Here is a 25,399-nt window from a genome sequence, read left to right on the forward strand (position 1 = left end):
TTGCTACACAAGCAGGCTGGGGAAGTTATCTCTTTTATTGCACTTAAAAGGTGGCAGATGTGATAACCACAGGGTAGTACGCAGACACTTATCCATGTCTGCTGGTAGTGACAGGGAGAAGTGATTTCTTCCCAAAGGATATTCAGAAAGGTTAGATAATTCAGGGCAATTTGCCCAAGAGGGCAGAAGTTTAGAAAGATATCCCCATGACCTGATATTTTAAGGATCCATGTGCTCCCAGGGTGACAGTGAGTGAGTACAAAATGCCTATCTCAACTGTTGGCTGCTCAGGGAGCCAGAACACAGTGAAAGCAGCCTTTACTTTATGAAGGCAGAATAGCCTCTGGATATTTATTCATTGCAAAAGCTGAAAGGCCTCGGCATCCACAGTGTGGTTCCTCTGTCGTGCCTTTTCCTCTGCCTGGAGTAAAGTCTCTCTTGGCAAACCAGTACCAGTCATTCACTAATGATACCCCACCCCCTGCAAGGTGCCTTGGTTCATTAACCTCTTAGGCCTATGCATTTCATGATCATGCTCAGGTATTCAGGCCAAAGTTCTTTCCAACTTGGCTTGTTTTAAAAAAAAAAAAAAAAAAAAAAAAAAACAAGCCTCATACTCTCACCCTCAAAACTGAAAAGAACAATTTTGAATGTCACAGAAGCAGCTTTTAAACAGGTGGCACACAGAGCAGTAATTTCCTTAAGGGAGCGAGCTGGTGCAATAGTTGCTTCAGTAAAAAGTCACAAACGGCCAGTGTGCTGCAGCCTTTACAAGATCAAGTACAAGCCTTACCATCCTTCGCAGCCAAACCTGGCTGAATGCTGAGCTCTGTGCACTGCGCTGGGCCTCCCAGTTTGCAGTGTCTTTCCTTGTTGTGTGTCTGTGTGTGTGTTGGGGGGGGGGCTGTTAATGGGGTAAAACAAGTGACTTTTGTTTTTGTGAAAATACAGATTTCATCATATCCTTTCAAACATGTCCCTTTGGGACCTGTATAGCTCGGTAATGCTGTTTTCTTGCTTCCTATGGGGTCTGGAGTGGGGGAAGGGAAGAGCCGATGCTGCCCCTTATTACTCAATTCAAATCCTTTCTGAAGAATATTCAGAAAACGAATTAAGTTTGCCTATTCATTCCACTCAGAATGCCTGAAACAGATAAAGTAGGAAACAGAGTCATTATATTTGGGTGCTGTCTATTATCATTTACTGACTCAGAGTCTATCTAAGCCTTTCTGCCTTTTGCAGATAATTAATTTTGTTCCTAAATGTAGGAAAGAATGATTGTAATCAGTATGTTTGTACTTTCAGCCACAAATAGAGCCCATCAAAGATGTGTAATACAAATAAACCCCATAAACTATGCAGCCCAGCACTGCTTGAAGTTAACGTGCTATCTTTTTTCTCAAAAGGAAATATACGTGTGTGTGTGTGTGTGTGTGTGTGTGTGTGTGTGTGTGTGTGTGTGTGTGTGTGTGATTTTGAAAGTTCTTCTTGCTGTTCTTTCATAGTTAATAGATGGATCCCTCTTTTTTCAACCCAAAGCCTTGCTATGAATCATATTTATAATCAAATTCCATGTAGCAGAACTGAAGGAGACTTTGACTTGGTGCAGAAATCAACTTGTCAACATATACACATTTCTCAGTTCTAGAGGTGAATTTCTCCTATTATTCTCACAGAAGATTGTGAGTGATCAGATTTAAGAGGTTCCATCCCACGAACACAGTATTTCAGAAGAGGTTCCTGTGTGTTCTTTGGGGAAGGTTGTGCCCTTTAATTCACACTCCTTGCCCCATCCCTATCGCTAACCCCTGTTCTAAGCCCTTCTCACTCTCCTTCAGAATTATATAGTACTCAGTATCTCTTTCATTCAGGCCCTGTTCTGTGTTTAACATGATGATGTTTGATCATAGTTCAAGCATCAGCGAACCTATTTCTGCTTCTGCTAGTACAGTACACCACCTCATTTGTTCTATTGAGAAACAATCTACTTCACTTTGAGAAATTCTTTATTATCAGAAAAGTCTTCTAAAGGGAAGTCCAGTGGTTCTCAGCCAATGTTATCCAGTTGTAGGGAGAAATAGCTGAGTATAGGTGAACCTTATGAAATCACCTGCTGTGAGAGAAATCAGTTCAGATATCAGAGTTTTTATATGGGATCTCAGCTTTCTAATGCCACAGGCTAATGGTCTTAAAAAAGCAACTTTTCAACAAAGTGGGAAGAGACAGCAATTAGTAGAACTTGCTGTGTGTCTTATGCAGTTCTAGGCTGTATCCATGGATAAGCTCCTTTGGCTTAGAATAACCCTAAAGAGAATAAGGTTATGGTGATTGCCTTTTTCCTGGTAAAAGAACGGAGGCAGAGAGATTTAGAACTAGCTGCTTGCTGTATTGCTGTTTCAGCCACTATGTAGAGCACGAGTCCCCGAGGTGCTTCCCTTGCCTCTGGCAAGACCCAGTCTGTGAGTATGTGGTCAGGGCCAGGCCCTGGTTCCACGCTGACTCAGTTAGTGGGAAGAAGGTAGGAAGGGGAGCCAGAAATTGTTCAGGCTCTTTCCTTCTTGCCAACTCTCTCAGTTATTATTCATCCTATTTTCTACATAAGGCCTTGAGAATTGCATGGGAACATCCAGTGGGCCTCACTTCTCTTCCTCATGCTTGTATTAATTAATCCTAATTAGCTTTCCAAAGTCTGCTTGGAGCTGAGACTTCCCCCAGGATTGTTGTCTATTTAATTTACCTTTAAAAAAAGAATCTGTTCTTGATGAGCTTCGTTTTAAAAGATGCTTTAAAACTATATAGCAACTATATTTTCTCCCTTCCAGCTCAAATATCCATGGTGAAATACCAAGCTCTGTGGCTTTCTTATTTTGCACTAAACCTTGAAATGATCTTTTGCCAAACATGGAGGGAGTTCCCTATTAAGTGAATTTCTGAGTGACTCAACTACTCATTCCCTTGAACACAAATCCTCAATGCAAAATGAATGGGTTTCTTGACTGTAATGACCTCCTAGGAGATTTTTTTTTTAAGTTGTGAGCATTTTTAAATCATCTTTGAGCAGTCTTTACAAGTTTTCTAGACATCCAAGTACTTTAGACAAAAATTAGGAGACTAAACTGGTGTCTTCACCCTGATTAAAAATAAAGCAATAATTGTTACAAATTGGTATAATCAAACCTGACAGGAGCTAGAGAATTCATGTTAGATAGCTTGTGCATCTGAAAAGGATCTCAGAGGATAGAAGAACACACACTGGAGGAAATCTTTCCCACATGCAACTGTGTTTATCAAACAGGAAAAGCTATTTCCTCCCTCACCATTTCTCCTGAATTTGTAATACCCTGATTAAAAAAATAATGCATGACTCAACTGCTCTTTGCTGAAAGGCCCCATTCAGAACTGTCTCAGCTCTGGTTATCATTGACCAAACACTATGCTAGATACCGGAGATGAGAAATTACAACAAAGCTTCACTTTTTAAAAATTGATTTCTTATTTTTAAGGTTTTTAGCTGAAGTAGAATTACATCACTTCCCCTCTCTTTCTTCCCTCCAGCCTCTCCCAGTTACCCTCTGTCGGACTCCTCCCATGCTGCCTATTCTCGAGTTGATAGCCTCTTTTCTTTGATTATATTTGTTATGTACACATATGTGTGTGCACACATGCACACACAAATATCTTTTTGTTGTTTGTGTGTATATGGTTTCGAGGCTGAACACTCAGCATTGGACAACCAATATGGGGGCTCAGCCACAGGAGAGGCTAATATCCCTTCTTTCAGCAGTCAGTAATTGCCTGTAGGATGCAGGTTTTGAAAAGCAAAGCTTTCTTCACAGCAACATGAAGCTAGACCCAATGTAGGAATGCACTTAGCTTGTCCTTGCAAGGAATAGTATAAGAAAAGGGTCTGTAGCTTGGGAGAAATAGCTCAAGCTTCAGGAGTTACAGTGTGAATTGACTTCACATCCCTGAATATGTTGTCTAATCTCCATGATATATATATATATATATATGTGTGTGTGTGTGTGTGTGTGTGTGTGTGTGTGTGTGTGTGTGTGTGATAAAATGTCAACCTCCTAGAACTAATACAAAAAATTGACAATGCCTAGCTCTTAAAGGCAATGGAAAAACTCTTAAATGTAGTATGATTCACTTTACCTACTGTGAAGCTAATCTTTTCTCCCTAGGTCTTCCTTCACATGGTGGGTGCTCATCTTCGGGGTCCTCACAGTAGCAGAAGGACCATATTTACTAAGTTACAAAGAAAAATGTGCTATCCTGGGAGGTAGCAATATAAATACCAAGAATCTTTTTGAGGAAGGTAAACCAATTGGCCTGCAGAAGAATTTCTGGATTCTTTTTCTAATGTTAGAACTACTCTTTCAGGTAAGGCTGCTTGGCCAGGTCCTCCACATGTTTCCTAAGGCCCTGAATTCTCACTAGTTACCTCATTCAGAGTTTGGAGTACCTTTAAAATAAACTTCTTTAGTCTGTGTAGTGATAAGGACTCTTCCTCTACCTGCCCAACTCCTACCAGGAAAGCCAGCCGTGTTTCCCCAGATTTTAAAGTCAATTCCCAACCAAGCAGAGCAACCATCTACAAATTTGCTGGCCGCTTCCAGGGGTCTTCCCAGAAGACTCATGGGAAAAGGGCAGTGTGATGTCTCTGATCCCCAGGAGGGATTGTTTGTTGTTGTTTAACATCCATCTTCTTTTGCTCTGTTTTAATGCTGAAAGCTCTAGGAGTAGAGCGAGGACTCAAACTGTGTTTATGGCTCCTTTGTTTGGGGAGTGTGACTTGTGCATTATAATGCGAAATTGCTTTCACTGGGTACCACTGTTAAATGATGATTAAATTTAGGTTGGTATAAAAATGAATAGATGTCTGTTATATATCTCTGGAATAATTTATGTATATCCTCTTGGTTTTAATATTAAGTTTTTATTCTATCTCTAAAGTTTCTTTCCTGTTTGTCTCTTCTCTGTCTACTCACTCTTCTGCTTCTATTGCCTGATTCTTGGACTTTGGGTTACTGTTCTATTCTCTAGTGAAAAGAAAGAGAGAAAAAAGACCTTTTTTGTAGACACAGAGAAATATAGGATAGAAAGAAAAACTGCCTCTTACAATTGAAATGTGAAGTTTTGATACCATAAATCTCAGATGGGTCCCTGTCTAAGAAAAAATGAAAGCAAGGGATGAGACAAGGAGAAGGATGCAGAGATAAGCGGAGCTGAGCCACTGTGGGTGATGCTGGCTCTGGAAAGACCACCTTCTCCTAAATGGTCTTTTTTTTTCATTCTTTTGGGGGGCACACTGGATGTTAGAAGATGGTGAGACCAGTGCAGTCATTTGTATATGTTCCCTGATATCTCTCTTTATTAATTTCCCTCATTGGACTCATCATGAGGATGATTTAATATTTCTTATCACTTGAAAATTCATTAGCCTTTCCCTTACTCTTTAAAATTTCTTTTATTTTTGAGATTATAGTGCAATTACATCATTTCCTCCTCCCCTTTCCTCTCTGCAAGTCCTCCTATACACTTCCTCCTTGCTCTCAAATGCACTAATTGTTATTATATACATGTATGTATGCATATATGCACATATATTCCTGAATATATATATATATATATGTGTGTGTATGTGTACACACACACACATACACACACATACACACACACACACACGCATATATATTCCTGAATATAGCCTGTCTTCACTATTTAAAGGATTGTCACTTGCTCTTTCGTCTAATTTTTGCATTTTCTTATTCACTCACTTCCATGTTTTCCCTGTTTGGAACAGCCCACATGTACCAGTCTAGATCTCTTGACTTTTTGTCAGGTTGTCTTGCTCTTGGCTTCGTTATCCATCCCTAAATTCCATTCCCACCTATTATTGTCTGACTTTCACAGTGACTAAGGATTCAACTTCCCATTTGATACCTCCATCAGCCTCTCATAGGGACTGCAGAAACACCTTCTTGCCCAGATTATGTGGTTAGATTCTTGGTCTAGGTTTGTTTCATAAATCCTTGTCTGGGTCCCTGGGCCTTGCAGGCTTCCCTCAATCTATATTATGGCTCTATTTTTCCTTTCTTTCCTTCACAAACTTCTCTTGATACAGCACTTAGACTTTCCCAGTGCAAAGTAGCAGCCAGAATCACCACCCCCTCCTAGCCAACTCTCCTGGTTCTTCATCTTGGATTTTGAAGGGATAACGCAAGAAGAAAAAGAAACAGTCATTGAATGTAATATTCACAACAAAATTTGAATTTCAAGAGGCTGCAAGTGAAGACGTCTATTTGGGAGCTTTACTCTGCCAAAAGAAAGCAGCTAGTGGATAAAAAGAGAACAAATCTATCAGTCCAGCAGCCAGGGAGGCTTAACTCAGGCAGGAAAGACGTTTCCTTGTTTTATCTTTTCAAGGCAGAATAAGGAGATTTAATTGGTTAACAATGGGAAACAAGCCAACAAACGAGGAAAGGGAGAGCTAAAACCTGGAAAACTAAGCAAAATGAGTCCAAAACTTTATGTTCCTGTTGTAAAGACTCGAAAATCAAATACAAAATAGGTACTTTCATAGCATCTGTGAGTTCTGGGATCAAAGGACAGATCCATAAATACTTCAAGATGTTTGCTTTGTACTGCTTGGCTAATTGGCCAAATGAGAAATCAACATACAGGAGATTGTGAAACAGTTCAGTATATAAATATAGACAATAATCCAGCTCGAAATACATACAGGTGTCTATAAAATAAGACACTGGTCACAGAACCCAGAACTCTGTTCTTCCAATTGGCCTCATGCACTTTTGTAAACTAAAGTTCTTTTTGTCAAAGATGCTACAGGAAGCATCCTCCTAATTCACAAGGACACCTTAGTGATGTATTCTTATGAGGTCTGGAGGGGAATGCTGATCTTGGGCTAGGACCTTGGTTTCTGTTTTTCTTTATGCTATATACTCCATTTTCCTATCTCTGGTCCTGCACACTGTTATGTTCTCTTGGTCTTTCTTTTTGCTAGCCTGTGTTTGTAAATGGTATAAGAGTTAAGGGGCTTATTTTTTCAAGTCATGTCTTCTTTGTCTTATATTTAAATTGGAGAATGATTTTGGAAAGATCTTTAAAGATCTACCCTTGTTTCCTCACTTTTAAGATGAGGACACTGGAGCATATGATAAGAAGCAAGGTGTTTGCCAAAGATGTACCAGTTAATGGCAAACCAGGGCAAAAACCTGCCTTCTGCCCAACAGGCAGTGCTGTGTTACCCATTTCTTTCATATAATATAGTAAGTCTGCTTCTAAAATGTGCCTTTACAATGACTCTGTCTCCTTCTATCTAAACATAGTCAAGAGGACATCATCATCTGAAGTTTTTTCATGATTTGCTTTGTGTTCTGATTGTAGAATTCCTAGAGATCCCAATAGACACATCATTACTATAGATTTCAGTTCACGGGGCCATGATAAGCAGCTTTTCCTGTGCAGAACAGAAACAAAATAGAGGATAAAGTTCCATGCCAAAATAGTTTTGCATCTCTGTATTTACAAGTTGCTTTGTTGAGGAAGGAATCATATATAAATATGCAATTTAGACAAAGACAACTCAGAGATGTGGCTCACGATAGAAGCAGAGAAAAAAAAAAGTCCGTCTGGTCTTTCATTCGTCAGACCCTTTCACAGATCTAAGCATATCAATGGAAAAGTGTTGCTTAAAATATGTTCCAGTTACAGTCAATTAAAGGTCAGCACATGTAATTTACACAAAAAGGATACGCCAGAACAAAAGGTATGGGTTGGGTCACGAGGAATAGATTCTATTTCATTTTCAGATGAATGCTGCAGGGCTTTTGAAAATGCATGATGCAAATCACTGTTGTTGTTTTTTAGAAAGCTTTTTTCCAGGTTTGGTGTCTCAGCCTGTTTCATTCTCTTGTTTGCATGCATGCCATAGTCATTAGTGCAATGGAATTATTGAATGACCCACACTGGTAGGCTGGTAGGCTGGTAGGCTGCTTGATTGAAATTATCTTTATAATGGAAATCAGAGAATACTTTTAACCTTGTTAGAGTACTAGTGTACCATTGATTAATATATAAAGAATGACATAAATTTCACAGTGAGCTATTTATTTCTAGACACCCTTGTGAAAGCAGTTTGGGTGATATTACAGAAACTTTCTTCATACCTTTGTCAGGCTGACACTAATGATCCTGATTATTTCTAAGACTTTCAAAATGTCAGTGTTAATTAAATGAATGCTTAAAATATAGATAGAAATGAACATTTAAGTGGTTTTCTTAAGTGTTTGACAATGTGTATGAAGATTCTTTTGTTCTCTAGTTAATTTCAGAGAACTGATTTCATTTGATAAGGTTTTTTTTTTTTCACCAGTAGCAAATACTTGGCTAAATGGAACTAGCCAATGTTACCAAGGTCACAGCTGCACGTATGTATATATTTAATGAGTATTTTGATATATTCTGCACCAAGTATATGATATGGATAGAGAAGTGGAAGAAGTCAACACCTGCTCTGAACAGAGTTCATAATCTAGTGAAGGATACAGTGACTGAAAGTGAGGTCAGCCTATGCATAACATTACAGCAACCAGAATAATGGGCATTACCCAGCCCTACTTGAAAAGGTCAGAAAAGGTATCCTAGGGAATTGTCCATGAAGGGACAATCTTGTAACCACTGAGACGACAAGGAAAGAGCTCAAGAAATCGATTGCTAGGGCTGAGAGACAACAGAAGCATAGGGCTGAGAGAGGGAAGAAGGCTTTTTTTTCTCTGGTTCAGGACTCATTCATTACCCAGACATCTATCTTGAGCAGTACCAAGTCACCCAGGTCTTGGGACCTTACATGGTCCCTGAAAAGAAAGGCTTTTATTATATTGTCTTTTCTTTAGCTTCTATTATACCTGTCTTTGGCAACAAACAGGCACCACTATGGCTGGAAAGATCTGGCTACCCATCCTGGACCTGCCTCCTACTTACAGAGGGAGTTTGGGGAGCAGGAATGAACTTGAATTTGGTAGGGCCTAGACTAGTTATAGAAAATCAAAACAAAAAGGAAAAGCCTGGTCCTTTTTCTGAAGAAATTACTTCTATAAAAATGTATCCTTGCTTTTAGACTGCTATTAGGGGAGTTTAGAACTAATTAAGAGACCTTAACATCATTAATAATTTTCCTACTTGAGTTTTATGAGTAGTGTTTTCTTTAAAAGCTTCCATGAAACCCTGGCAGAAAAGCTAATGTGCAGCTTTTCAACATATTGCCCTGCAAGGCTCAGGTTCTAGTTAAGCATAAATTGCCTACAAATAGCTAATTGCTAGCTTCCACAGTAAAATGTGCTTATTGTCTCAGGTTGCATTCATAGCTTTAAGTATCAAGCTATAGCCAATTCTTATTTTTGATAAACACTGCTTAGAAGGATGTTAATCCAGAGAGGCCACTGGACAGTTTCATAGGCTTTAAAGTATTTGGAATAGGTTTGGACACACTCACTGAATGGGGATAGAGGTATGTATGGGGTGCTAAGAGGCAAACTCAGGACCTTATACTTACTAGACAAACACCCTAACACTGGGCCACATCCCCTGCCCTGGACATCCCCTGCCCTGGACATGGCTTTGAATAAGCGCATTGTCAATCTCAGAGATTCATGGAATGACTTCTGGTTTACACTCAGGGTAGTATATCCTAGAAAGTAATTAGTTATATTTCGATGTAAATCTCCCCTTTCTAGTCCTCCTTTTTCTCCTCCTTCCTTTCATTCCTTCTTTTCTTTTTCTCTCTTCCTCCCCCACCTCTGTCCATTCACTACAGTGTTTTGTCTCCAGCAACAGATGTTTGTTTGTCCAGGCAGTGAAGCCAAGGGGGTCGACATTGCCCCATGGGCCCCTGTTTGTGTGTAGGGATAACTGGAGGCGACTCCACACTTTTCCCTTGCCTTTAGGGTAGGTTGCAGGAATCAAAGTAGAAACTCAAGAAAACCTTCAGAAGCAAATAAATAGAACCTAGAAGGAGTGTTTCTCTGGAGCTGGGGAGGCACTTTCATTTTTTAATCAAAAGGCCAAGGCTTCATCTAGGCTGTGGTAATAAGTATTTGCTTTCTAGAGATTTTCATTGAAATGGCAAATGTCTTTCCTTTAACTATTTCTCATGCACTTCCCCCTGATTAGAAAACAAATAAGTACAAAGTAAAATGGCCTGAAGAAATTTCTGTAAGATGTACTGTTTCTGAGAGAAGGTAACAGTTTCAACGCTTGGTTGCCTGGGAACCACTGGAACCCGGATTGTTGGTTATAACATTGATTTCAAGAACCTTCCAAATCATTAATGTGAGTAATGCCATTCTTTCACCAACAAGGAAACTGAGAAGCAGGTCAAGGGAGAGAAAGTCAATGTTGAGCACAGGCATCTTGAGATAGCCATGACCCAAAGGAGCTGAAAAAGAGAGTATGTTAAGATGTACCCTGTGCCATCTTTTAACGCTGGCAGTAAGTTACAGGGCTTCATTTGTCCCTTCATGTAACCCTCACCCCAGCCTCATAAAGCAGAACTCATTTTTCCCCATTTTATGGATGAGATGCAGAGACCAGAAGGAATAAAGTAATTCTTTACCTTTGAGAAAAAGCAAGAGGACTAAGATCATACATCAATCTTTCAAGTTAGACACCTTGCTGCCTGTCAATATTTCCAAGTTTGCAACCTAGGAGAGAATTTCGGGAGGTGAGTATGCTAGGTCTGGAGGGAGTCCCTGACAGGAAGAACACTTGGCTACCGCACACAGTGGTAGTGTGCAAGCCCATCGAGGTGAAAGGGTGTGCTTGGGATAGATGATAGATGGGAGCCAGCTGAACAATCTATGAGCAGGGAGGTGGAGACCGGGAGAAGCCGCGTTCGAACACAGGTAATCAAAGGACGGAAGGTAGAGAGATGACAGGCATGTGGCAACCTGCTGAGAGAGACCTATTGAAAAGAGGATGGGGGAACTGGATATCAGGTAGACGAGTGACTTAGGGAAGTGAATGAGGAGGTGATACAGCAAAAACACTCCAGAGAATTCTTCCCAGCCTGCTCTGCTCTCTCGACATTTGTATGAGGGGTATTTTTTACGGCATGATCTAGCTGACTGAATACTAACTCCTTGCAGGCATTGCTTCTTTGGATGTCTTTATTATCATTATTGAATTATTTGCTTTTTGAATGTTTATGATGACTCATTAATTTGGATTCCCTAGCCTGGAGTTGATATTTGAAGCAGTGTCCTGAGGGGCCTTACCCAGCATCCTTTGCAGAGCAGTAATAACCTGAATGCTACTGTGTTCTTTTGTTACCATACTGGCAATGTTCAAATCAAAACCATCCATTTTCTGATTCATGTATGTTATTAGCTCCAGCTGAGTGGCAAGACATGAGGCAGATACTGTTTTATATATTAGTGAAACCTAGATAAGCAGAGAATGAAGATTGCCTTTATTAGAAAAGCAATCTTTTATTATGATATTTCTTAGCACCATGCAAATGAGTTTTTAATAAGACTGAGTGGATAGAACACTCATGTGTCTGGCCCTGTTCCCCCTCCTTTGGTGCCAGATGTATGTGATTTCATGATTCTAGCAAGAGAGGTGTGCTGGTTTGTCAGTTAATCAAAAGTTGCTAAAGAAAAGTCAATACAAAGGAAGCTAATCATCATCTTGTCTTTTTCTGACTGTTGGACTCCTGGTGTGTGGGTTGACTGTTCTCTATGGCAGTATTAGCAACAGTAGTACCAGTGCCCTTTGTGTAAAGGGTGAGAATCTCATTTTCTTTCTCTTCCTTGTTATAAAATACTGGAGACTGACTCCTTGGAAAAGCTGGAAAAATATTAACACTAGCTATGTGCAGCCAAGCATCACTTTTCATCCCTCTCTTCTTTAGTCATATTCACAGTAATTCATTTCTTTCTCACACTTGTCCTCCTCTAGGCCTCCTCTAGGCCTCATTGAAGCCCCACTGTCACTCCCTATAAATTGACTCCAAAATGAAATAATTTGATTTTTCTTCAAGTAGAACAGTGGGTTTCAGGTGTCCCTAAGTCATGGGACTGTGTCATCAATATAACCCATGAAACCATCCTAACTGTGCCTATCAACCTTTTCTAATCCAAGATACGTGTTTGGTGCAAGCAACCCCTACATGATGTTTTAGGATGGATTTTTTTTCCTTTTAACGGAAAGTACCTTTCCTCTGGAAGAAAGGTTTGGTTAGAAATCCTCCCAAGTTATAGAGAAGCTAGATGATTTGTGTGAGTAGCTACACTGACATTATTTCTAGTTGCCATATTCTGGTCATCATTTGAAAGCAGTAGAAAACCGTATGACCTGACAGTCACATTTGCTCTGAGATCCAACTTCCTGAGGTAATGTGCTCCCCTAATACATTGTAGCCCATCCAATCCAATGTTGCCTCCTCCTGCCCTCACCCTCACCCCAGGCATGGCCTCCAAGTTGCTTATTTTACAGTATTATTTTTCTTGACAAAATGTTCAAGTATGAAGCCTTTTTAAAGACTATGACACAGAGAACTAAGTTGTTATGTGGACATCTGTAGCTAGAGTTTTCCTGCCTTGCCCACAGTCAGGACAAATCTTTGTCACCTGCCAGTCCCACAGCTGCTCAGACCCAACCAAGTAAACATAGAGACTTATTTTGCTTACAAACTGTATGGCCGTGGCAGGCTTCTTGCTAACTGTTCTTATAGCTTAAATTAATCCATTTCCATAAATATATTCCTTGCCACGTGGCTCGTGACTTACCGGCATCTTCACATGCTGCTTGTCCTGGCGGCGGCTGGCAGTGACTCCTTCTGCCTTCCTGTTCTTTCTTTTCTCCTCTCTGTTAGTTCTGCTTATACTTCCTGCCTAGCCACTGGCCAATCAGTGTTTTATTTATTGACCAATCAGAGCAACACATTTGCCATACAGAACATCCCACAGCAGACATCACACACTTTATTATGGCTGCTGAATTATCTCCAGACAAAAATGGCAGGATATGGGGAAAGGCAACTTGAAATTACTTTCCAGTTTTTGTAGTTTTGCTCTGAGGTCCATAGAATTTTAAGATGCTGCAACTGGAAATGATTATCTGATCTAATCCCCTTTACTATGGCTGATGTTACTGAGGTCTAGGGAGATGGGAGCTTCCCAAAAGTATGTAATCTCACACTGTAGCTCTGGTCTTAATTCTGTAGTACAAAAAGAATAATAATTGACTTTGTTCAAGTTTGGGGCTCTTAAGATATATTTCAGACAAAGGACTCATCATTCTTCACTAGAAATAAAAATTGGACCCTACTTTTTATATTAATGTTCTGTTAACTTATATCAATTATATATAATGACAGGTTCCACTGTGGTGTTTTTTATAAATATGCATAATGTATTTTGATCATGTTCACTATCCATGTTCCCATCTCTTGTGCCCTTCCTACTTCCATTAATTCCTTACTTCTCCTCAATTAGTCCCCCTTCTACTTCCATGTGTTTTTGTATGTGTATATATATAAAACCCCAATGAGTTTCATTAAGACTGTTTTTAGGAGCATAGGTGGATGTTAGTTTACAGGAACATGTGTACCTTACCAGTAGTTATACCACTGAAGAAAAATGGCTCTTCCATCCCCAATCTGGAAGTTCATGCAGTGTAGTTGAAGCTGTGCAAATATTTTGGGGGAAAAAATCATGAGATTTCAAGATGGTATCCCCGCATTGATAGACTGGGCAAAGAGGGAACTCAGTCTTAGGTGTAAGGAATCAAGACTGACGTTTAAGGGGCTGAGCAGAAGAAGAAATTGGAGAGGGAAAATAGTACCTGTAGGGAAGAAGAGCTGAAGTGATAGCAATGTCCAGCATTGCTGTCACAGAGGGATATGCACAAGATGACGCAGAAGGATATGCATGAGATGAGTCTCTTTGTGCCATTTCTGTTCAGAGGTCACAACGCTTCTCAATTCACCTGATTTTCTCAATCCTTTCAATCATGTTCTTTTCAAAATGTATCTCAGAAGTGGTTCTGATTATAACTTTGGCTAAAACCAATCAGCAAAGGTCTGTCTACAGTGGAGGGCAATCAGCAAAGCCCTGAGGTATTGGTCAGCGATGATGTCTTCATTCAGATGGACAGTGGCTAATCAGTTTTGATGAAGTTACAATCAGAACAATCTTGCCACAGCACCACTGCTTACCAGGTGCACTGCTTCTCATACAATTTTAGGAATGGTGTGTGGTTGAATACAGTGAGTTTTTTATTATTTGCATACAAATGGATTATCAAAATAATCTAAGGTATATTTTAACATTTTCCCTTTTAACTCATCATCTAGTACCCCTTCAGCCAGTAAGTATTTAATTATAGTGAACACAATAAGATTCAAAGTCCTGACATCCTGGACTATGTGGTGCTTCCTATAGTCTGGAAAGGCAGAAATGTAACTGGGGATTTGGTGATAAGGTTCTATGTGATATTTCATATGTGTAATTTAAATAAGAATAAGTGCATGAAAAGCAAAAAGGTATAAAAGTGAGGCACAGGCATAGATCAGTACCAGATGAGTGATAAAAAATAAAGGGATCCATTGAACTGTGTCCATGTATGCATTATTGTTGTCCTTATCTATATAGTTGTTCTCTAGATAGTCAGAACACTTATCAGATAAATGGTTTTAGATTGTGCTTGCAGCTTGTCTTTTCATTTTCTTTTTCTTTTCTTTCTTTCTTTCTTTTTTTTTTTTTTTTTTTTTTTGAGACAGGGTTTCTCTGTGTAGCTTTGCGCCTTTCCTGGATCTCGCTCTGTAGACCAGGCTGGCCTCGAACTCACAAAGATCCACCTGCCTCTGCCTCCCGAGTGCTGGGATTAAAGGCATGCGCCACCACCGCCCAGCTTCATTTTCTTAATTGAACCATTTGAAGCACAAAAAAGCCTTTAATTTTATACAGTCCAGTTGATCTCCTCCCCACCCCCTTCTTAGTTGCCATGGCTAAGGAAATATTGCCAGATTTAGGACCACAAAAATTTAGATATATGTTTCCTTCTACAGTTTTGTAGATACTTTTAGCAATTAAATGTAGGTTGATAATTGACTTTGAGTCAATTGTTATATATAGTATGTGTTAGTTAGCTTTTCGTCACTGTGACCAAATACTTGGGAAAAAAAAACAACTTGGAGTAATTGTTTGTTTTTACTCATCCAAATTGTTTGATGGAGTAGAGAAGCTTGCATCATGGTGCTAGGAAGAGAGTGGTTACCTGTAGTAGCTAGTGGGTTCAACTCCCAGCACCTACATGGAGGCTCACAACCATCTGTAACCCCAGTCCCGAGGGATCCAAGTCCTCTTCTGGTCTTCTTGGGCACCAGAGACATGTATACAGATAAACAACGTGCAAATTAAATAGATAACTATTTAAAGAATGGCTCCCATGCACTTGCTAGTAGGTTTTGTTGTTGTGTTGTGTGTGCTATAGATGTCTGTGTGGTTTCCTTAGAATTTGGTTGTTCCACTCTTCCATTTCCTTGTTGCTATTCTGCCTGATGACATTATCCATGATTCAAGGAGAGAAGTGAAAACCAAATATTATTGTTGTCTGGTTCTTCCTTAAAATGTAACAGTTTCCCTTCGTGTAACTTGGTTTCAGTAAATATACACTTACATTGTTCTCTTTTGGATGAGTTGACACTTTTGTCATTATAAAATCTTTCATTGTCTCTCTTAACAGGTTTGTCTGTCTAGAAGTCTACCTTGTCTTATATTACCACACCTAGTGCAGCTGTCATTCGGTCCCAGTTGATAATGCTTGTGTCTTCCTGTCTTTTCACTTTCAATGCAGATTCTGTCTCTTTGTAAAAGCATACACCTGTACTATGTTGTTTGGATTGAGATGATTCATCTCTTACTTTTGGCATGTGTCATTAATAGAATTACTGATAAAATGGAATCTGGAGCTCTCATTTTGTGATTTTTTTTTCTAAATGCCTTGTATCTCATTTCTTTCTTTAGTTTTTGACTGTTACCTTCTTTTTGTTAGCGGTTTCCTAGCATACCATCTTATTCCTGTGTTTTTCCTAACATTACTAATTTTGATTAATACCAACTTCATTTTGGTAGTTTTCAAAATGTTTTCTTACATATGTTCTTTGTGCCTATATTGTAAAACCACACCAACAAAGTTGTAGTTAGTACTTATTCACACTTGTATTTTAAACTAGATAGGGGGAGTTACAAATAAAACTGTACTAACTCTGTTTTCCTATTAACTTACATGGTCAACCTTCCCAGCAATTCCACCTATAGATCCGTGCTATCGTATTTCTGAGGGCTTCTTGAGAGTGACCATATTTGCCAGCAACAAACTGATCTTCCCTCTGCCTCGGAATGTCTTGATTTCTCCATCGTTCTGATAGACAGTTTTGAAGGACATAGACTTCCTAGATAAAGAGTGAGCTTTCTGCTCTGAGGGCTTTAACTGTACCTCAGCCATTAACCTTTTTGAGGAGCTCCTTGCAATGACTTACTCCCTTTTTGTTCTTTGCATGATTTTCTACCTGCCATGGAGATTTTTATATTAGGATACATTGGTTATTTGAAAATTATTTGTCTGAACTATGCCCATATGCCAGATAGAAGCACATATCACAGAATCATGATCATAAGTGTTACCACTGTTTGAATTGGAAAGCCTTTACATTTAAAAAATGTCAAGTGGATGTCCCAATGGCAGGTACAAGACTGTACTCCCAAAAGTATTAATTTTGCCTGCATGTGAAAATTTCATCATTGGCTTGAAACATTAGCAATTGTTTTCCTTGAAGGAAGGGCCTTGCACTTTTAGTTCTGAGGAAATACCTACCAATCTTCAAGTTGGAAGACAGTTTGTGTGCCAATCTTCCAGGTCAAAACAGCGTTTCATGAATGTTTAGTTTATAGCATAACTCACCTCATAGTACATACATACTCTTGTTGAGTATCATACTTCAGTAATGTAATGGGAGTATTTTGAGTGTACATCCCATTTCACCATACATGTAATATCCAAAAAGACAGAGTCAAGGGTCGATTGCTTTTTACTGTTTCTTCACGTATATTCTTAAGTGAAAGTGGCTGTTTTAAGTGTGAGTTCTTGGCAGGAAGACCACACTGACTCTTGCAGTCTGGTGTCACTGCTTCTACACATGATTCGGTGCCAGCAGTTTTACCTGCCCCCCCGCCTCGCCCCCACTCCATAGCTTGTACACCATGATTGCAAATGCCACTGGATTCATTTGAGGAAACAGTGTGTATTTAAACAATTTTTCGATGGCTTTAGATACTTCAATACTACTAATGCCCTGTGCCCCCACCCCCACCCTCAACATGCACACGAAGCTTTCACATAATAGAGCCTGGAAGATTAATGACTGCTGCTGCTAACAACTGAATATAAGCAAAATAGTTACTCCAGCCCATGTGTATGGAAGGAGGAAGTACATTCTGTAGAGGATATATTCACTTCATTTTTATGTTTGCAGCTCAGACTTTAGTCTCTCTCTCTCCTTCAAAAGTGGCAGGATTTCATTAACTGACTTTTCCCCTAGCTGGCATGCAGCAGTGTGAACCCTCCAGTGTTTTATTAGTTTTTCCACTGTTGTGTACACTGTTCTGGCAAATACAACACAGTAAGTTATCACCTAGGATATTTCAGAGGCTTTTACATTTCTACTTTGAAAAGCTGCAATGAACAGTTTTGACTTTTAAAGAACTCATAACATTTATTTTGAATATTGAATTTCATTTTCTTTAAAGTGAGAATGGTTGAATTCAAGAAACCACTATAACCTAGCTTGAATGGTAATGCTATTCTTAAATGTTCTCCTAGGGCAAACATAATAACAAATTATTTTTCTTTTTAATATGTTTATTTGTTCTTTGAGAATTTCATATAGTATATTTTGATCATATTCTTTCCCCTCCTACAACTCTTCCCAGGTCCTCCCCTTCCTCCCTACCCACCCAAATTCACATTTTTTTTCTGTCTCTTAAGCAAAACCAATAAATTATTTGTACCTCTAGGGTCAAGGGGAAGACAGCTTTTGCCTCCCCCTCCCATATTCTGATAATCAAACCTAGTTATTCATGCTAGAACCGTGGCCTACTGCTGAGATTATATCACTCACCACCATAACTTTGTTTCTTAATTACAGTTGTAACTTATAGATTCATATGGTCCATGAGAAGTTATTTTCTTATAAAGAAACTCAGAATGTAACCATGGATGGCCTTGAATTTGCTATGTAGACCAAGCAGGCTTCGAACTCAAAGAGATCCACCTGCTTCTGTCTCCTGAGTGCTGAAGATTAAAGGCATGAACCTCTATAACAATGAGTTATAGAGAAATTTTTAAAATAAAAGTATTTTTGGAAAATAAACTACAAATGTATATGCTTCCACACAGACAGACTGAAAGTTATATACTTAAAAATAATTTTCAAGTGATGATAGCCAGGCATGTACATATCTATAATGCCAGTACTTGTAAGGCTGAAGCAGGAAAATGATGGGTTGAAGACCAGCCTAGAACACACAGATGATGGGACCCCACTCCCAGGGCTTCTGAGAAGAGTTTTGGCCCCCAAATTTGCATTTCACACAAGTGCTCACATAGACTGCTGATGCTACTTGTTTTAGGACCCCAACTTTTTGAGTCTCTAGATATGGGTCTTATTAGTCATATTAGACCTTGCCCTAACCCTGTTAAACGTGCATCAGTGTGACTAAGATCACTAAGTGATTTCTATTTATCCTGGAAGCTATTTAAAAGGGACAACAGCCCACCAAAACATAGTTTGTAAATGTAAGAGCACGTCTGCACAGCATTAGCAATAGCTTTGTGCATGTCAGACCAGCCAAGCCAGGACTATGACACACTGAGGCAGGCTGCCAAAAGTATGTAGGCTCCACTACACATGAGTTGGTACAGATAGGGGAGGCATTACCCTTTGGGACACTGCCTTCCTTCATCCTCGTCTTCTAGCCAGGCTTGGAAGGCATTGCTTTTGTCTCAGTTTTAAAGATGCTAAAACTAAGAGCTTCAAGGAAATTAAGTATCTTGTCTGATGTATTGAAATGGTCAGGCGATGAGCTATCACTCAAAACCCAGGTGTCCTGATTCCAAATCATTCTTTTCACTTTAATACGGTGATGTACTTCAAATTAAAGGCAAACTGATCTGTACGGCTTTCAGTTCTTTTTTTTCCCCTAGGTTCCAATTTCAAGAGATGACTTGTATAAAATGATCGGGTAATGCCACCTGATTTCTTAAAATAGCTTGATTCCTAATACACTGCAAATTATTAGAGAGCTTTTACTTTAATGGCCTGGCAATTAATAATGAGTCACAGTAAAATGTCTGTGGGGTAGAAAAAAAAACCACATTGTCACCAGGTCTGTTCATTATCCTCTCTGCTCTATATCCAGATCAATCAATAGTTAATTAATAATGATGTGCTTCTTCAAGTGCAAGGTTATAAATTAATTTAATACTCATATGCATATTTTCTGCACAGAAAATGAGAGGAAAGTGCCTGTCATTCCCATCTCATTGCATGAAAATGTATGTAACAATTACACACATATAATAAGAATGGTTTGCTTAGCTAAATGTTTGTTCCTTTCTCTTCATCAGTATTCATTTGAGCTACTTCCATGCAGTTTGTGGAAGCAGTGCAATCAGTTGAGTAGTGTGGCAGATTTAAATCAGTAATAAAAGCCCTGGGGAAATTAACAAGACAAAACATTAACCACAGACTAAACATTAACATACATTAGCATTTTTATTATACCTGTAGAATTGTTAAATGGGTATGGTTACTACTATTAAAAAGTTGATAATTTCAATGTATATTTTGTTTGAAAACTTTTCAGATTTAATTAAACAAAATTGTACAACAACATGGTATGTGGTTTAAGAGAACAAAGCTCAATGTTTTAGTTTAACTGGAAACTTTTAGAATTGTCACACCTTGGCCCAAATGAATTTCAGGGGCATTATTTGTTCAAAGTAGTTCCCAAGAGCCCAGTTTATATTTAATTTGCATAATCCTACAGGAAAAGTTATTTTGAGCTCTTCGATCTTCTAATGAGTCAGCTAATAAACAGAGACTAAAGTTATAACAAATATTTAGCAACATTTCTCAGAAAACATTCTTTGAGAGCACAGTTATTAGATAGGAGCCAAGCAGAAAAGCTAATCTATAAGTCACTAAAACTGCAAATACCCTCCAGAGGCTCAAGAGTCTTGGTGGCCTCAGGGGCAGCTCCTGAGAGGAGAGTTGTGCTGATCTCTGAGTTCATCCCTGGGCAAACAGTAAGGTTTCCGAGGGCAGTATAATGTGTCCATGGCTCTTCTAGCACCATACAACCAAACAAGAGAACTTTTTGAGTTCTGCTTTTGTTCCTTCCTCTCCCACATCCCTTCTTTCTTTCTATTACAGGCTATCTAAGTTAAAACACATACATTTATGTAACCCACATACATATGTCTTACATTGCATATTTTGGGGGGCAGAAGTCAATGTCAAATGTCTCCTCAGTAGCTTGCCACTTTCATTTTTAAAGACAGGATCTCTTGGTGAGCATACTGCTCTATCAATTCAGTTCAGTGGACTGGCCAATAGGCTTCAGGGACATGCTTGAGTACATGAGGTGTAGCCCTGGGGATATGGAGGTACACACAGCTTTTATATGCATGCTAGATATCATACTCAGGTCCTTGTTCTTGACACCACAGGCACTTTTGATGACTGAGCCATCTCTCTAGCTCCTACATTATATATTTCTTAAGAAAGAAAATGTAAAGATTCCTTAGGGTTAGTGAAGAATGAAAGAATATACTTGCAAAATCAATAGCCTTATGTAACCCATAAGTGAATAAAGGTGCTTGCCTCACCAAACAGATAAATAAATGTAAAAAGAAAAGAGGGTCTTGAATGTTTCAAACATAAAAAAGACAGACATTTGAAATGATGGATGTGCTAAGTGCCTTGATTTGATGCCTGGACAACATATGTTGAAACATCAGTGTGTACAGTTGTGATCATTTAAACAGAAAGAAGCAGCAGCTTGTAGGCCGAGTCTCCTGATACTCAGATAATGCATTTGTTTCCTGTATACATGAAGACAATACTTAAAGACTCTGTTGGCGAGAAATGGTGCTAAGATGGCCAGAATAACTTGGTGCCGAGAGTACACTCATAGGCAATGCCTTCTTAGTTGTCAGGCCTAGTAACACTTGAGAGAGCTAATGTTTCTCCTGTGCTAGGGTTCTGGCACATAAATAAAGGCGCCATTAGGAATCATGGTTCCAGGGATGGGGTGTGGGGTTAAATTCCTAGTCTTTTGATAGAGATACCCACATATTTAATAAATTTACTCCAACTAACCAGATTTAAAGGTAGCAGCATTCTTGACCAGGTACATTACTCAGTGAGAGGAAATTGGATTGCATTTTTTATTTAAGAGTTTAATACTCCTAGGCAGGCTATTGATTTCAAAAACAGCACCTGAGAGTCCGACTTCTTTAGTGAATGCAGCTGGAGAATGTGACTAAGGTACTACACCATAGTTTGCGGTTTATCAAGTGAGAAGCTGAAAGGTGTCGTCAGTGGGAATACCGCATCTCTGTCAATTATGCTTTCTGTTAGCATCTAGTCTCAAAATAAGCTGATGATATTTGCTTCCAGATTTGTGTGTGGAGGTGAAAGATGTGTTGAGAGGATCCTAAGTGGGGGGCAGGCTACCTTTGACGAACACTTTGTGTGAAAGAAAACTGGATTCCTGGTCGATTAGTGGAAGAAAATCGAGCCTGTCTGATAAGGCACAGCTTATCTCAGATAGGAGTTGGAGGTGTTGGCAAGACACACTGTCATTTGTCTCTTACCCCACACAGTGCCTTGGAAAGTCTTCTTGATAATGCCACATTCGGAACTTGGGAAGGAAGATCAGACTACTGCCTGGCTACTTTGTCCTTTGTCCTTAACTTTCCTATTTTGCTTCAGCTGCTCCACTTTCTAGTAGGCTGGAATAGGAGTTGGGAGCAAATATTTAAAGTCATGTTATGCTCCAATAAGAACTCACTGATACAAAGGGTCCATTTTCCATGGTGAGGGTCATCTTACAGCTATGTTATTCTTTACCTAGATAACATATTGCGATAGGTTTTATTTGGATATTGTATGTGGAACAGATATGTAAAGAGACTGTGGCCTGTGCACCTGAATGTGATAATATTTTGAACCTGGTAAAACAGACCCTCACATAGATCTATGCTCATGTCATAATATATAGACACCTAAAGAACAAAAGTAATGTTTATATCTGAAATGTATCTGCAATTTAAAAAACGATAATAAATGAAATTTACCTGAAGTTTAAATAATACTAATAACCATGCAATATATTAGCCTATTGACGTAAAGTTACAATGTAGTCTGCCAGTTATTTCTAGCCTCTACCTAGCATAAAATAGCCCAGCAAACTGCCCAGATAGGATGGATTCAGAGAATACAGATTCTTTACGTGAAGTTAGAGTTAGCCCAAGTCATGCGGTGTGGCATAGTCACATGTGAAAATTCCAGTATCTTGCATTCCAAAGTTAGATGGGATATTTTCCAGGGTCTTTATTTTTTTTTCCATGATAGAGTAAATGATTGACAATGGCTAGTTTGAACATCAAATGATTGGTTCTGTCTTTCATAAATGGGGGTAATTCTGCTGCTCACTTAAGATGTTTTCTAACTCAAGAATTTACATGGGAAGCCTGCCAAAGTTATGCAAACTGGACATGTATGCCTCTATGTATGCATAGATAACCCAGTAAGTGCTATTGGGCCATCTTAAACCATCCAGAAGCCAGATGACCCCACAGACTCAATGCTTATTGATAGACTGGCATTTGGGGCCTGGAACTGCAATATAAAATTCCTTCAACTCACTTATTTGCCTGGCAGTGTATAAGGCCTGCTCTAAACTGTGTGAAGGTACAGAAGTGGCACTCACAGAAGTCCTCTCTGTATAGTCACCTGAGCTATGTCAGTTGGCGATCTGTTATTGAAGCTTGGTTCTGTTTCTTTCTAAAACAATATGGAAGCAATTGAAAGGCGGGCATCATTGTTCAAGGGAGGTGGAATTGTGTTAAGATTTGTAGTCAGACTAATGGGTTCAAAGATAATCCAGTGGATCTGGACCTGTTTGCTTTAGGCAAGACTCTTAACCTCCTCAAGCCTCAGTTTCTTTATAAAGTAGAGGTGATAATATTTAACATACAGTCTGGCACAGGGAGCCATATAATAAAGTTAATAGTCATATATATATATATATATATATATATATATATATATATATATATATATATATATATGGAAGTTGTTTTAGACATTATAGTCAGCAAATAATTTAACCACAGAAACAAGTTAGAATGGAGCTAAGCAAGCAAGCTGGCATCATTTTTTAAAATCTTTGCCATATGGGTGTGAAAGAAGTATCTGATAAGTGTTTTTGAGTGGATGTGTGAGAAGTAGTAGAAAGGATGGAGAAAATCCAGCTGTCTTAAGTGCCTGTACTCTTTTCATAAAATCCTGCAATTATTTAGTTTGTTCCTCTGATGACACTGACTATAGGTTGGTTGATATGCTTGCTTCCCTCAGGCCTTTTTAGGAAATCCAGATGAGCAACTATACTGACATTTTTTCAAAATACTTTAACTTGAGTCTAGCAAGGACACACTTAGGAATGGGGTGCACTTTGTGTATGGAAGGCTGCTCTTCTATCAAGAGGCTACTCAATGCCACCCCTCAAACCACTTCATCTCCTATATCAGATTGTCTCAACTTTCTAAATTGCCTTTTGTGAACTTCTACCTGCATACAACGAGCAAGTGCCATTGAAAGATATCAGTACAGTGAGGCTTGTGTAGAGAGGCCTCTCCAATGTTTTTTCCCTTTCATCTTAAGGATCTGAGTAGACTGTACTTAGAATGGGTACTGAATTCCTCATCAGTCTTCTGCCTTACTTTCTACTTCTGCTTCTTTGCCTTAAAACCTTATTACCTGTTTTGACTCTATTAATGAATCTGTTCTGCTCTTTGAAGGGAAACTAAGGGAGGAAATTGCAGTGCATCTCAAATCTGTTTTTGCCATCATATCTGTGAAAGCATTGTACTATTATATTACATTTCTTTTTTTCAGATTGGCAAGTTGTGCGCCCACTCCCAGCAGCGCCAATATAGATCTGCTTATTATCCTGAAGATCTGTTTATTGACAAGAAGGTATTAAAAGTTGCTCATGTTGAACGTGAAGAAACCTTATCCAGCCGAAGAAGGTGAGAGAATTTTTCCCCTCCGTTTCAGCATACAATTAGCCATTGTGTTTTCAGGTCAAAAATCACTGGAGCAAAGTTTCTTACATACATGTTATTTAGTTCTTCTGAGTAGAATGCTTAATTAATATCTATAATTTGTCTGTGTTAAAGAGAAATGATACTATAACTATGCCATATTTAAGTGTAAGCTCTCCAGGTATAAATATCTAGTTCAGCAACATAGGGTAGAATGAACTTCCCCATTCAGGACTCCTTATTGAATAAATAAAATATTTTCTGCTTACAAGGAGATCTTATAATTCAATGAACTGGCTTGCAGTTATTTTCATTATTATAACAGTGGGTTCACCAGAGAAAGAGGTAGCAAGACATTCTCACTGTGCTCACATGACTCATTTTACACAAAACTAAGTATATGTTTCATAGTTCTTAAAACAGCAGTGGGGATCCAAAATTCAGGTTCTAATTCCCTTTATTCCCACCAACCTTCACCCCTACTCAGGTTCCCTCCAACAGCTTCTGGGTTATAATTAAGAGGTAGAAATCATATGAGAAGCCCAGCACAACTCTTACGAGAATTTTATGAGAACTGTGTTACCCAAAGAATCACACATGTAGCCAACCCAACTCAAGGATAGTTAGGTATTAGTCTTTTGTTGTTTTCTTTTTGTTGTTCTTGTTGAATTTTAGGGAGTTTTGAGAGATTGGCCTACTGGTAGAAAATTAATATGAGTAACATCTCAGATGTGGGCTATTTTTTTGTTTGTTTTGGTTTAGTTTGGTTTTGGTTTTGGTGTTTGAGATGGAGTCTTTCTATATATTCCTTGTTGTCCTGGACCTCATTGTATAGACCATGCTGGCCTCAAACTCACAGAACTCTACCTGCTTCTGCCCTTTGAGTGCTGGGATTAAAAGCTTGAGTCATTGTGCGCAGACACCTAACGATTGTGTCTTTCTGTTTTCACAGTCCACTGTTCTTTGTTTTCATTTT

At 38.9% G+C, this 25,399-nt stretch overlaps 1 protein-coding gene across 1 annotated transcript in view; it reads left to right on the top strand.

Moving 5' to 3' along the window:
• Window positions 1-25,399, top strand: part of Gpc3 (glypican 3) — a 341,092-nt gene that overhangs the window by 198,086 nt on the left and 117,607 nt on the right. The window contains exon 4 of the mRNA XM_006996641.4: window positions 24,275-24,408. Coding sequence (XP_006996703.1) covers window positions 24,275-24,408 — 134 coding nt within the window. The remainder of the gene's footprint in view (window positions 1-24,274; window positions 24,409-25,399) is intronic.

This window comes from Peromyscus maniculatus, chromosome X (assembly GCF_049852395.1).
Source record: "Peromyscus maniculatus bairdii isolate BWxNUB_F1_BW_parent chromosome X, HU_Pman_BW_mat_3.1, whole genome shotgun sequence".
Lineage (NCBI taxonomy): Eukaryota > Metazoa > Chordata > Mammalia > Rodentia > Cricetidae > Peromyscus > Peromyscus maniculatus.